The sequence below is a fragment of the Hakea prostrata genome, chromosome 10, assembly GCF_041222555.1.
Source record: "Hakea prostrata isolate BN-2017 chromosome 10, UWA_Hpros_2, whole genome shotgun sequence".
NCBI lineage: Eukaryota > Viridiplantae > Streptophyta > Magnoliopsida > Proteales > Proteaceae > Hakea > Hakea prostrata.
Genome location: NC_142609.1, coordinates 31,990,386 through 32,005,375, shown reverse-complemented (window position 1 = coordinate 32,005,375; position 14,990 = coordinate 31,990,386). Strand labels below are relative to the sequence as shown.

Here is a 14,990-nt window from a genome sequence, read left to right as displayed (position 1 = left end):
TTTGAAGGCAAGGATCAGGTCCAGATCGTCTGCAGCTCATGACATCATTGGTCATGCATCTGGCGGTTAGCCACAGGGTCAATCTCAAATGACAACCAACAATTGGGATGCAGATCTGATCTTCGGATGCTTTAATGATAGGATTTTGCTTGGGAGCAGCACTGTTTCAAGTAGTCTACATCTGGACCATTAACAACATTCATTCACTTAATCTGGATCGTTAGTATCAGATCTACATCACTTAATCTAGACCGTTCATATTAACGATCCAGATTAAGTGAAGACCCAACTTTGAATCCATGCCATGGACTACTCGGAACAGCGCTGCTCCAAAACATTTTCCTTACTGGTAGGCCCAATGCAGTTGATATGGATGCAATGGTAAGCCTTTTGTGATTTAAAATATAGTGGAAAACAGAAAGAAAATAAAGTAGCAGGTGTGCAAAGAAAAAGTGTATAAGTTGGATCCTTCTGAAGATCAGCTAAGGGGAAGTAGGGGGATAGATGGAGAAGGAAAGTGTAAGAAAAGCCATGGCTCTGAATCTTCTGAAGATGATGCTTCTACTTTGCCTGCTTCAATCGCCGAGTGCAATAGCCAAGGTGGTTCCACAGCAAGTCCTGCCAGGCTGCATGGAGAAATGTGGAAATGTGACCATACCCTACCCATTTGGTGTTGGATATGGATGCTTCATTGGTCCTCATTTTAATATCTCATGTAAGGCACATGAAGATGGTACCTTCAAAGCCTATAAAGATGATGTTCGTGAAGTTCTTGAGATATCATTAATGGAAGCCCAAATCGCACTGAAGACTATTTATTTTGCTTCTTTAAGCTGGTTGTATTCCTTTCATGATTTTTGGATGATAACCTAGGTGGTCTTTTTACTGGTGATGTAACAAAGTGTTAATGATTATTACCTTTATAATTTTCCTGCAGCTTTGCTTTCTTTGGTCCCCCACTTCGCTTTGATTCAAGTTCTTTCGTGTAGTTCTGACAGCCATAGCCAATGAAGAACAAGCTTTTGCTCTGATTCAGCCAATGGCTCTGGTTTCGCTGTTCTGCAAAAATGGTTTTCATGGCAACCCTTATCTTCCTAAAGTAGGATGCGATGGTAATTGTTCTCTCCTGTTTATTTCTTGCTTTCTTTCCATTGTTCAATTCACTTTCGTCAGTAGAACTAACAAAACAAATTTTCATTGTCCTTGTGATGTGTTCCTAAAGATATCGATGAATGTGAAGATGAAAACAACAATTCATGCGCTAAGAATGCTAAATGCCATAACACAGAAGGAAGTTACACATGCGAATGTCAAAAAGGCTACCACGGCGATGGTCGGCAAAACGGGACTCGCTGTACACAAGACCTCTCACGCATTCGACTGATTAAAATTATTGCAGGTAATTTTTTTTTTTTAAATTATATATTTTGGATGATCTTCTTTGTTTGCTTATTTCGGAAAACAATTCTACCCAAAAGAAGATTTCGATAAAAAATCCTACCAAATAGAAAATTTTCAGCTAATAACCAATAGTGTTTTTTTGTTTTATTTTTTGGGGGTGGGGGGGGGGGGGGGGTTTGCATCCTCTACAATTCTCACCTCCTACAATTTCCTATAATTCCTATCTACGATTGTGACACGTGACAGTTAATTATCTAAGAGTAATGATTAGCACCCAACTAAGAATTGAACCTAATAAATCCTTAAATTTCTCCCAATTTTGTTTCTCCTCTTTTTTCGAAACTTAATTTTAGGGATTTATTAGGTTCGATTCTTAGTTGGACATGACCCTTGGCTAATTAACTGTCACGTGCTACAATCCTAGATAAGAATTACAGAAAATTGTAGGAGGTAAGAATTGTAGAGGATGCGAATCCGGAAGGGTTGGGGTTGGGTTGTAAAACTATCAATAACTGTGCAGTCTACAATTTTAAATTCCAACCAAATGTCCCTATAATTTGAGAACTTCTTTTATTATGTTGTGGATATTCTCTATTTTTTTGTCTCATGTCTTTAGCTTCACTGGTTATCTTGAAATTCTATTAAATAGTTGAATTTCACTAGTACATGAAACATAGACAAGAAACAAATGAAAATTTATGATTTGATCAATATTCTCCTCATTATAGAAGTTACAAGAACAAGAGACAAAGCTTCGAAAACTTTGTAAATTGTGGGATCTCATTCATAGCATGTGATGCGTATACCCCACAACAAATAATTAAGTATTTGTCCTGCATTCTCCTTATTCATAGAAAGTGCCCACAGAAAGGGATGGGTCTAAGAAAATATCAATAAAGGAGTGCTATCATGATGAATTTATTATGATTCAGGTCCTTTACATCCACTCTTATCTTTCTTGTCCTTCTTACCACTCGATGAAAATTAAGTGCAATGTCTAAATTCACATCATCCCATTTCACACATCCAAAAAATCACATTAAAAGTTTTTGAATCTATATGTAGATGATCTGAATCTAGAAGACCCACGTTGCATAGTTGCCTTTTCTTTTCTTTTCTGGGTGATAAGAAGTCTCATTGTTCGTGACCAGCAATTGAGATGGGTGATGAAAGGGAGATTGCATTTACCTTTAAGGAAAATGTAATGTAAAACACAAACCAAAAGAAAAACTTTGACTAAGACCCTACCCTTACCTTTGGTAACCAACAGCTAGGAAAGATACAACATGGCTAGCTAGCTGATTAGAGACTCTGAGCATCAAAATAAAATCCTCAATAGTAAACATATGTTTCAGAGTAAATAGTAATAAACATCTACATATGATTTTATGCAGGTACTAGTGCAAGCTGTTTGGTTTTTTCTCTTTTTATCTGGTTTTTATACTGGGCAATTCAGAGAAGGCATAAGCTTAGAGAAAAGTTCTTCTTGCAAAATGGAGGTATGTTGTTGAAACAACAAATCGCTTCCGAAAAAGGGGGCAAACATGTGGCAAAGATTTTCTCTATAAATGTGCTGAAGAAGGCAACCGATAATTTTCATGAGAGTCGAATAATTGGCCAAGGTGGATTTGGTACAATTTATAAGGGAATTTTATCAGGTGGCAAAGTAGTTGCCATTAAGAAGTCCAAAATCATGGACAAAGGCCAGATTATACAGTTTATAAATGAGGTTGATATCCTCTCCCAAATCAATCATAGACATGTGGTAAAGCTCTTGGGTTGTTGCCTAGAGACTGAGGTGCCATTGTTAGTTTATGAGTTCATCTCAAATGGGACACTATTCCAACATATTCATTGTCACAATCAAGCTTCTTCTCTTTCATGGGAAAATCGTCTAAGAATTGCTGCAGAAACTGCAGATGCTTTGGCCTATTTGCACTATTCTCATTCAGTGCCCATCATTCATAGAGATATCAAGTCTTCAAACATATTATTGGATGATAATTACAGAGCAAAAGTATCTGATTTTGGAGCTTCAAGATTGGTTCCTCTGGATCAAACTCTAAAGACTACAGCAATTCAAGGGACTTATGGATACTTGGACCCTGAATGTTATTCAACTGGTCAGCTAACTGATAAGAGTGATGTTTATAGTTTTGGAGTTATTCTGCTGGAGCTTTTGACAGGGATAAAGGCAATTTTCTTTGAAGAATCTGGAGAATGTTCAACCCTGGTGCAATATTTTTTGTCTTCAATGAAAGATGAGAATCTTTTTCAGATTATTGATGCCCGAATAATCTCCAATGAAAAGAGAGAACAAATATTGGGAGTTACTGAACTTGCAAGAGATTGCGTAAAGGACAAAAGAGAAGAAAGGCCAACAATGAAGGAGGTTGCGAAGGAGCTTGACTCTTTGAAGATGTTGTATGAGCAACCGTCCCTACAACGTAATCAAGAGTCTCAACCTTTTCTAGGTAAACCATGGACAAGTTCTACTAATACAACTCTTCAAATAAAGATGGGTTATAGCATAACTGAGGATGATCTTAGCATAGAGGCAAGGTAATTCTTTACTATATAAAATCCTTTTCCTTTTTTTTTTTTTTTTTCAATGGGTAGAGCCACTATATAATAAAATATTTTTGAGCCACTATATAAATTATGTGAGAGATAGATTGGCATTTAAATCTTATGAGATACACTTACAACTATAGGAATGAATCTCAGTCCCTCTTTCAAGGACATGGGAATTCTTTTTGTACTTGAAACTAAGAAGATATCACCCATTTGATCGGATCTTAAGCTAAGACCAGATCAAACTGAGTTGCTTTTAATAAGAAGCGGGTAATATAATACTTCTTTCACCTACTTCCTCTAGGAATATTATGCATAAGTTGGTTTACAAATTTGTTTCTAGTTTAACCCTCTTCAAACATATCCATAACAAAAATCAATGGTCACTTACATTCAAAAACCGCTTAAGGGCCTGTTTGGTTACATGAGTCTGGAGATTTCAAATCTATAGATTTCAAATCAATGGAGTCATAATTCATAAAATCAACTATTTGGCTGTGGAATGGAATCGGTGGATTTATCCTAGAAAACTATTTGGTCGACGTGATTTTTGTGAATGCACAAATGTTTAGCTTTTTAATAGTAGCAATGAAATCTTTGGATTTCATCGCTTACCCATAAATCTACAGATTCACGTTTTTAGTGTAAAAAGATGAATCTCTAGATTTCATGAATCTAGAGATTTTCACAACCAAACGGGTATAATTCTCAGATTCATGAATCCAGAGATTTTGTAACCAAACATGCCCTAAGAATTGCTGCAGAAACAGCTGGAGCAATGGCACATATGCCCTCTACGCATTCAATTCCCGTCCTCCATAGAAATGTTATGTCTTTCGGTATGCTACTAGATGCTAACTACAACTACATAGCTAAAGTATTTGAATTAAGAGACTGGCTCTTTAAACAAGTCTAGATCCAGATGCTTTCATACATGTCACTTTTTTATTTTTATTTTTTTTATAATGAATAATGAATTCACTAACCAAAAGGAGAGAAGGGGAGGGGGGAAACAGTGAAACAAAAGCTGCGCCTTAACGAAGCCAAGAAGGCCTAAGGAAAAAGCAAAACAAAGCTAAGAACAAAGGCACTAAAGGCTGAGAACAAGAGCTTAACAGACTCAAAGACTGGAACTAATTTTTTAAATTTTTCTTCTTTTCTTCTTAGAAGAAGAATCAATGATAAAGTCTTCATCAAGGTGGTGGTAACCTTTAGTAGAAAGGCTACTTGTCCTGTGACCCCAAAGTGGGAGAAAAGGGATCTTGGAATCAGAGGAATCCTCAGTTTCCGCATTGTAAGAGGAGTCTTGCCCATAGTCATTGCCATCCACATGCACAAAATTAGGATCAAGAAAAGAACCTTGGATCACACTCAAAAGTGGAAGAAACTGTTGGATCAAGCCTAGAAGATGGGAGAGGGAAGGGTGAGTTTGGACAAGGCTAGGGCCCCAAGGGGGAGGGGAGGGGAAAGGGAAGGGGCACAGGGTCGGTAAGAGGAGATGGGACTAGCAGGCTCGGCCCACAAGGGCAGGAGGATGGGAGGAGGTTTGGAGATGGTCCTGGCCTTGAAATAGGAAAGGTGGAGGGGAGATAAGAATTGGGCCAGGCCCAAGAGAAAAAGGTTGCCCCAAGAGAGGAGGTGAGTTTGTGAAAGAGGGGCGAGAATCATGTCAATTTGCATAAGCCTTGCAATGCATTTTGCTTCTTCAGTGAAATATCATAACTTTCTTTTTAGACTTTTGACTACCAAATAGGAAATAAAGGAAGCATAGAAGAAGTTTCAACAGTTGAATCGTTGTCACACGACCAACACGTTGCTACACAAAAGTAGGCCCCCTTTTTTCACACAAAAAACAAAACAAAAGTAGGCCTTACTCTTCATATGAATCTACTTTAATCTACTTTGACTAAAAGACATTCATGACTTATCTTACAAAGGATAGGGAGAGAGGGGAAGCCCCATGTGACTAGTAAATTATCAGCCCACAACTTCCATGCTATCACTCAAAATTTTCTTTTCTTGTTATCATCGTCTCAATCATACAGACTGGTGTCTATTGGTTTAGGAGATACAAAGGGATGGGGGAGAAAGATATTGAGGGACAGAATTGTGAACTTGTTAGGGAACTACTAAGAGTCCCACATGGACCCAATCACAGAAAATATTAGGAAGACCCAAAGAAGACTTGTACAACAAGTAAAATCACCTAAAAGCAACCCAGTCACAATAAAAAATCTTCATGAGAGTTTTATCTCTATCACAAAGCCTCAACAATTGACTTCCATCACAAATACAAACTCTTATCCTAAGTTGGTTGCATATTCAAGAGATTGTAATTCAGTATTACTCTAGTAGCTTCTCTATATAAATCCATGTACAACTCAATTACAATTATATAGAAATCACAGTAGCATTATTTACCATGGATGTAGGATGGAAACATCAACCGAACCATGTAACTGAGAATGTACATGCTCAAGTAATCGGCTCCACCAATGCCAAAGCCATTTGGGAGCGTTTAGGGAAGCTTTACTCCACCTCCTCTGCTGCACGAGTTCTCCAACTCTGTCTTCATCTTCAAAACATAAAAAAGGGAGGTAAATCAATTCATGATTATTTGCTTAAGACTAAAATTGTTGCTAATCAATTAGCTGCTAATGGCAAAAGTATCACGAATGAGGATCTTTGTTTATTTACCCTTAATGATCTTGGCCCTGACTATGCTGCTTTTGTCACTTCTGTCTCAACCAGTGAAAATTCGATTTCCTTTAATGAGTTAAGTGGAACATTGTTGACTCAAGATTGGTGGCATATATTACATGCATACCAAGTCTAAGGATCTTAGAGTTGAAGAGGTTAATCGTGTATGGAGCACAATAGCAAGACACATATGGAAATCTAAGAAATGCCTCATAGTATGATTTCAATAGTTCTAATTACCACAAGGTAGGGGCAAAGCGCCACTTATATTTAAATTATATTTAACAACTACTTGTTTTTCAAAGTGTACGTAAATTGACCCCGAGAGAGAGAGAGAGAGAGAGAGAGAGAGAGAGAGAGAGAGGAAATCTAAGAGACGATAGGTGTTCGACCATTTCCCTCCCTCACATCAACTGACTCTCTTGGAAGCCTCTTAAATGTGGATTGAGCTCTAACATAGAACATTGCCCTAGAAACCGTATTAATAGTGACACTCCCACTCCACTCAACAGGGTATACCACCCAAGTAGTACTTCATCTATGTAAATGTATCGTTGCAGCAAAATTCACACCAAGGAGGTAGGGGTGTTGTAATTTGAATCTTGGCCGGGGGGAACTTTACTGTAGCAAAATGCACATTGGAAACAAGATTTTCAGCATTCGCCATGTAGTAGGGGGAGGCGTGTAGGGATACATCATTCATGGCCAAGGAAAATATTCAACATTTGACCATTTTCTCGGCAGGGGCAAAGCTAGTATTTAACATCGAGAAGGGTCAAGTACCGTATTTCACTGAGAACACAATGAATTATCCACCCACTCTTTTAATCATTAAAATATTTTCTCCATTCAAGGGCCCAAGTATTGATATTTTACACATGAAAATATGGTGAGAGGAAAAATTTTAATATTTCAAAAAGGAAATGAGAGAAATTTTAAAAAAAATAATAAAAATTGGAGCAGGATGATTTTTTTTGGTGTGGGGGTTGGTTCTCAAATCACCTTGCTGTAGTGTTATGCTAAACGGAAATTCCAGCTCAGTGAACTGGGCAACAAGTGCCATCCTATCTCACATACACTTCCCTGCTGCTAGAGTACACCTAAGTCCAATTTGGGTTATTCAATAGGAAAGACAACTTATTTGTTGATTTCCTTGAGTTTGGGTCTTTTTGTGTTTGAAATTATCCAAAGTTTCATGGCTTTCCCTACCCAAATTTATGGTAGACCCCTCTCATTCGAGTGAGCACTTCTCTTCTGAGTTACTTTCCTACTCACTGATATTCTATGCCGAGACTGTAGCCCACCCACGGACACATCTAACATTCATCAACTTATATACTGATGGGATTTTTATTTGCAGCAGTCGCTACTGGCTGTTGCCAACCATGTTGATCGCGCCACCATTGAGAATTAACTAGCAAGGGTTTACATGTAAATACTATTTTTTATTTTTATATTTTAAGGATTCAGAGTTCGCTAATTTACAAAATCAGACTCCTCATTTATCCGACTCCCAAATCCCTTGTTTCATTTTGCCTGCTCAGATCCCACAACTAGGGACTAAACTTTCGAGAAACCAGAGCACTCCGGTGATGGAAAGAAGAGAAAAGCGTGCTGAAGGTTTCAGCATTGTCCATCGAGTCACTCTCGATAACTTAGATAGCATTCACAATCCCCATTCGATCAAATGATGCATTGAACTCAGAACGATCTTCTTGAGCTTTTGAACAGTTTTGAGGAGAAGATTCTGACTGATCACATTCGGGTTATTGGGGTCTCCATATTCACACAAGAAACGACTAGGCTTTTTTCCATTTCCCATGCGTTTTCTAAATAGTTGAGGGGTCTGATTTTGAAAATCATAACTTGTTCTACCAGATTTTGAAATGAACCCACCCACCACCATTTGCACGAGGAACCGCGTCCATCTGTTCCTGATGCAAACAGTCAAATTTGTTGACCTTTTTGATACGTACATGAGAATATTCTTCAAAAAATTTGACCAAAAAGGGGTTGGAATTCACATGAATGAAGTCGATATGTGGTTGATGAATGATCATCTCCTTCTACTCGGCTTGGAAGTGATTGAATTGACGGTATTAAATGGCAAAGAGAGACACTGAGTCCACTTAGATGGTATGAATGCGTAGTCATAATGCAAGTGAATATACTCAAAGAAATTTACATGATTTAGCAAAACTCTTTCTATCAAAGAGAAATGTCACTATTTTTAAAGATTTCATCCCTGTTAGAAACTTGGAAAGTACTATTCTTTTCTTTGTTTTTTTCCTAAGTTATTCCACACAGACAGTTTATAGGAAAATTTAAAACCTTAATCAGGATACAAATACAATTCTACGCACCTGTACAAATAATTGACCTAAAATATGTCGTAAAGATTATAGTAGATGACGCAGACAGAAGTTGAGCTTTTGAAGGCAAGGATCAGGTCCAGATCGTTTGCAGCACATAAGATCATTGGCGATGCATCCGGCGGCCAGCCACAGGGTCAGTCTCATGTGGCAACCAACACTTGGGGTGCGGATCTGATCTTCGAATGCTTTACTAAAAGGATTTTGCTTGGAAGCAGCACTGTTCCAATCCGTCCACATCTGGCTATTCAACATTTATTCACTTAATCTAGAGGTAGCATTCACATTAATGATCCAAATTAAGTGAAGATCCAACTTTGAATCTGTGCCATGGACTACTCGGAACAGCGCTGCTTCTAAGCATTTTCCTTGCTGATAGGCCCAATGCAGTTGATATGGATGCAATGGTCAGCCTTTTGTAACTTAAAATATAGTGGAAAACAGAAGAAAATAAAGTAGCAGGTGTGCAAAGAAAAAGTATATAAATTCGTTCCTTCTGAAGATCAGCTAAGGGGAAGTAGGGGGATAGATGGAGAAGGAAACTGTAAGAAAAGCCATGGCTCTGAATCTTCTGAAGATGATGCTTCTACTTTGCCTGCTTCAATCGCCGAGTGCAATAGCCAAGGTGGTTCCACAACAAGTCCTGCCAGGCTGCATGGAGAAATGTGGAAATGTGACCATACCCTACCCATTTGGTGTTGGATATGGATGCTTCATTGGTCCTCATTATAATATCACATGTAAGGCACAGGAAGATGGTACCTTCAAGGCCTATAAAGATGATGTTCGTGAAGTTCTTGAGATATCATTAATGGAAGCCCAAATCGCACTGAAGACTATCTATTTTGCTTCTGATTGTATCGATTCTACTGGTGAGAGAACTGTACATGATTACCTTTATAATTTTTCAGGTATTCCTTACACCATAGCCAAGAAGAACAAGCTCATAGCCATTGGTTGTGATGCCTTGGCCTATTTCATTGATTATTTGGATGATAACTATAGGAGTGGGTGCATGTCTCTGTGTGGTAGCATCGATGATGTAACAAATGGGTCTTGTTCTGGAATTGGTTGTTGCCAAGCTTCTATCCCTCTAGCGCCCAAAAGCTTCATTTTGGTTCTTAAGAGTACAGTCAATCGCACCAGGAATCATACGTTCAATCCTTGCAGCTTTGCTTTCTTTGGCGATCCAACCCACTTCAGCTTTGATTCAACAGTTCTTTCTGCTCGTAGTTATGACAGATCCAAGACACCAGTGCTGTTGGACTGGGTAATTGGGAACCAAACATGTCAGGAAACAAAATCTCAAGCTTGTGGCCCGAATAGCTTTTGCTCTGATTCAACCAATGGCCCTGGTTATCGCTGCTTCTGCAAAAATGGTTTTCATGGCAACCCTTATCTTCCTAAAGTAGGATGCGTTGGTAATTATTTTCTCCTGTTTATTTCTGGCTTTCTTTCCATTGTTCAATTCACCTTCAACAGTGGAGCTAACAATACAAATTTTCATTTTTCTTGTGATGTGGTGGTGAAGATATGGATGAATGTGAAAATGAAAACAACAATTCATGCGCCAAGAATGCTAAATGCCATAACACAGAAGGAAGTTACACATGCGAATGTCAAAATGGCTACTACGGCGATGGTCGTCAAAACGGGACTCGCTGTACACAAGACCTCACACGCATTCGACTGATTAAAATTATTGCAGGTAAGTTTATTTTTAAATTATATAATTTGTATCATCTTCTTGTTAGCTTATTTCGAAAAACAATTCTACCCAAAAAAAATTTTAGATACTCCTAAATGGAAATTTCAGCTAATAACCAATAGTTTTTTTTTTTTTTTTTGGGAGGGGGGTTTGTAAAACTAATCAATAACTATCCCAAATGTCCCTATAATTTGAGAACTTCTTTTATTATCTTGTGGATCTCATGTCTTTAGCTTCAATGGTTATCTTAAAATTTTATTAAATAGTTGAATTTGATTAGTACATGAAACATACACAAGAAACAAATAAAAGTATATGATTTGGTCAATATTTTCCTCATTGGAGAAGTTACAAGAACAAGACACATAGCTTCTTCGAACTTTTTTTAAAAATTGTTGCATCTCATTCATAGCATGTGATGCATGTATGCCACAAGAAAATTGACATGGATTCACCTTATTTCTAGAAAGTGCTCACATGTCTCAATCCTGATTCCTCAAAAGAAGAGGAGACAAAGGGATGGGTCTAAGAAAATACCAATTAAGGTGTTGTTTTTCCAAATGTCTTCTCTTGGGAATCACATGTTTATTCTAAGAAGACTTAGGATTCAGGTCTTTTACATCGAGTCTTCTTTATCTTTCTTGTCCTTCTTACCACTGGAAGAAAATTAAGTGCAAAGTCTAAATTCACATCATCCGATTTCACACATGCAAAAATCACATTAAAAGTTTTTGAATCTATACTATTGAACTAAAGTTGTGATTTGTACGTATGTCAAATCCATGGGTGAGAATTTCAACTAATCCATATGGTGTTCATCCAATGACCAGAATGATAAGGGCATCAGACCCACTGGATGTAGAGGATTTGAATCCAGAAGACCCACATTGCATAGTTGCCTTCTTTTTTTTATCTCATTGTTTGTGACCAGCAATTGAGATGGGTGATGAAAGGGAGATTGCATTTACCATTTCAGTAAAACACAAACCAAAAGAAAAACTTCGACTAAGACCCTATCCCTTACCTTTGGTAACCAACAGCTAGGAAAGATACAACATGGCTAGCTGATTAGAGGCTCTAAGCATCAAAATAGAATCCTCAATACTAAACATAAGTTTCGGAGTAAATAGCAATAAACATCTACGTATTGATTTTATGCAGGTACTAGTGCAAGCTGTCTAGTTTTTTCTCTTTTTATCTGGTTTTTATACTGGGCAATTCAGAGAAGGCGTAAGCTTAGAGAAAAGTTCTTCTTACAAAATGGAGGTATGCTGTTGAAACAACAAATCGCTTCCGAAAAAGGGGGAAAACATACGGCAAAGATTTTCTCTATAAATGTGCTGAAGAAGGCAACCAATAATTTTCACGAGAGTCGAATAATTGGCCAAGGGGGATTTGGTACAGTTTATAAGGGAATTTTATCAGGTGGCAAAGTAGTTGCCATTAAGAAGTCCAAAATCATGGACAAAGGCCATATTATACAGTTTATAAATGAGGTTGATATCCTCTCCCAAATCAATCACAGACATGTGGTGAAGCTCTTGGGTTGTTGCCTAGAGACTGAGGTGCCATTGTTAGTTTATGAGTTCATCTCAAATGGGACATTGTTCCAACATATTCATTGTCACAATCAAACTTCCACTCTTTCATGGGAAAATCGTCTAAGAATTGCCGTAGAAACTGCAGATGCTTTGGCCTATTTGCACTCTTCTCATTCAGTGCCCGTCATTCATAGAGATATCAAGTCTTCAAACATATTATTGGATGATAAATATAGGGCAAAAATATCTGATTTTGGAGCTTCAAGATTGGTTCCTCTAGATCAAACTCTAAAGACTACAGCAATTCAAGGAACTTATGGATACTTGGACCCAGAATGTTATTCAACTGGTCAGCTAACAGATAAGAGTGATGTTTATAGTTTCGGAGTTATTTTGCTGGAGCTTTTGACAGGGATGAAGGCAATTTTCTTTGAAGAATCTGGAGAATGTTCAACTCTGGTACAATATTTTTTGTCTTCAATGAAAGATGAGAATCTTTTTCAGATTATTGATGCCCGAATAATCTCCAATGAAAAGAGAGAACAAATATTGGGAGTTGCTAAACTTGCAAGAGATTGTGTAAAGGACAAAAGAGAAGAAAGGCCAACAATGAAGGAGGTTGCGAAGGAACTTGACTCATTGAAGATGTTGTATGAGCAACTATTCCTACAACGTAATCAAGAGTCTGGACCTTTTCTAGGTGAACCATGGACAAGTTCTACTGATACAGCTCTTGAAATAAAGATGGGTTATAGCCTAATTGAGGATGATCTTAGCATAGAGGCAAGGTAATTGGTAATTCTTTACTATGTAAAATCTTTTTTTTTTTTTTTTTTTTTTTTTTTGAGCCACTATATAAATTATGTGAGAGTTAGATTGGCATTTAAATCTTATGAGATACACTTGCAACTATAGGAATGAATCTCAGTCCCTCTTTCAAGAACATGAGAATTCTTTTTGTACTTGAAACTAAGAAGACATCACCCATTTGATCGGATCTTAAGCTAAGACAAGATCAAACTGAGTTGCTTTTTAATAAGAAGCCAGTAATATAATACTTCTTTCACCTACTTCCTCTAGGAATATTATGCATAAGTTGGTTTACAAGTTTGTTTCTAATTGAACCCTCTTCAACATATCCATAATGAGAATCAATTGTCACTTACATTCAGAAACTGCTTAAGAATTGCTGCAGAAACAGCTGGAGCACTAGCACATTTGCCCTCTACTCATTCAATTCCCATCCTCCATAGAAATGTCATATCTTCCGGTCTGCTACTAGACGCTAACTACAACTACATAGCCATAGTATCTGATTTTAGAGACTAGCTCTTTAAACAAGTCTAGAACCAGATGCTTTCATACATATCACTTTTTTTCTATAATGAATAATGAATTCACTAACCAAAACGAGAGAAGGGGGAGGGGGGAAACAGTGAAACAAAGGCTGCACCTTAACGAAGCCAAGAAGGCCCAAAGAAAAAGCAAAACAAAGATAAAGAACAAAGGCACTAAAGGCCAAGAACAAGAGCTTAAGAGACTCAAAGACTGGAATTAATTTTTCTTATTTTTCTTTTTCTTCTTCTTAGAAGAAGAATCAATGATAAAGTCTTCATCAAGGTGGTGGCGACCTTTAGTAGAACAACAACTTCTCCCGTTACCCCAAAGTGGGAGAAAAGGGATCTTGAAATCAGAGGAATCCTCAGTTTCCGCATTGTAAGAGGAGTCTTGCCCATAGTCATTGCCATCCACACGCACAAAAATAGGATCAAGAAACGAACCTGGATCACACTCAAAAGTGGAAGAAACAGTTGGATCAAGCCTAGAAGATGGGAGAGGGAAGGGTGAGTTTGGACAAGGCTAGGGCCCCAAGGGGGGAGGGGAAAGGGAAGGGGCACATGGTCGGTAAGAGGAGATGGGACTAGCAGGCTCGGCCCACAAGGGCAGGAGGATGGGAGGAGGTTTGGAGATGGTCCTGGCCTTGAAATAGGAAAGGTGGAGGGGAGACAAGAATTGGGCCAGGCCCAGGAGAAAAAGGTTGCCCCAAGAGAGGAGGTGAGCTGGTGCAAGAGGGGCGAGAATCATGTCAATTTGCATGAGCCTTGCAATGCATTTTGCTTCTTCGGTGAAATATCGTCACTTTCTTTTTAGACTTTTGACTACCAAATAGGAAATAAAGGAAACATAGAAGAAGTTTCAACAGTTGAATCATTGTCACACGACCAACACTTTGCTACACAAAAGTAGGCCCTTTTTTCACACAAAAAACAAAACAAAAATAGGCCTTTTTGACTCTTCAAATGAATCTACTTTAATCTACTTTGGGGGGGGGGGGGGGGGGGGGGGGGGGGGGGGGGGGGGGGGCCCCCCCCCGGAGGAAACCCCCCCGCCCCCCCCTTGACCACTAAAAGGCATTCATGACTTCTCTTACAAAGGATAGGGAGAGAGGGGAAGCCCCGTGTGACTAGTAAATTATCAGCACCACAATTTCCATGCTATCACTCAAAATTTTCTTTTCTTGTTATCATCATCTCAATCATACAAACTGGTGTCTATTGGTTTAGGAGATACAAAGGGATGGGGGAGAAAGATATTGAGGGACAGAATTGTGAACTTGTTAGGGAACTACTAAGAGTCCCACATGGACCCCAATCACAGAAAATATTAGGAAGACCCAAAGAAGACTTGTACAAC

General features: G+C 38.3%; 1 protein-coding gene and 1 pseudogene across 1 annotated transcript; both read left to right on the top strand.

The window, feature by feature from the left end:
- The first annotated feature begins 504 nt into the window (after positions 1 to 504).
- Positions 505 to 3,975, top strand: LOC149002505 (putative wall-associated receptor kinase-like 16). The gene is made up of 4 exons (XM_089138726.1): positions 505 to 733; positions 990 to 1,112; positions 1,223 to 1,399; positions 2,796 to 3,975. The coding sequence occupies exons 1-4, from the start codon at positions 505 to 507 to the stop codon at positions 3,965 to 3,967; spliced, it is 1,701 nt and encodes a 566-aa protein (XP_088994852.1). The 3' UTR covers positions 3,968 to 3,975.
- A 5,601-nt stretch (positions 3,976 to 9,576) lies between these two features.
- On the top strand, positions 9,577 to 13,088 carry LOC149002504 (wall-associated receptor kinase 2 pseudogene; annotated as a pseudogene).
- Positions 13,089 to 14,990: the final 1,902 nt, after the last annotated feature.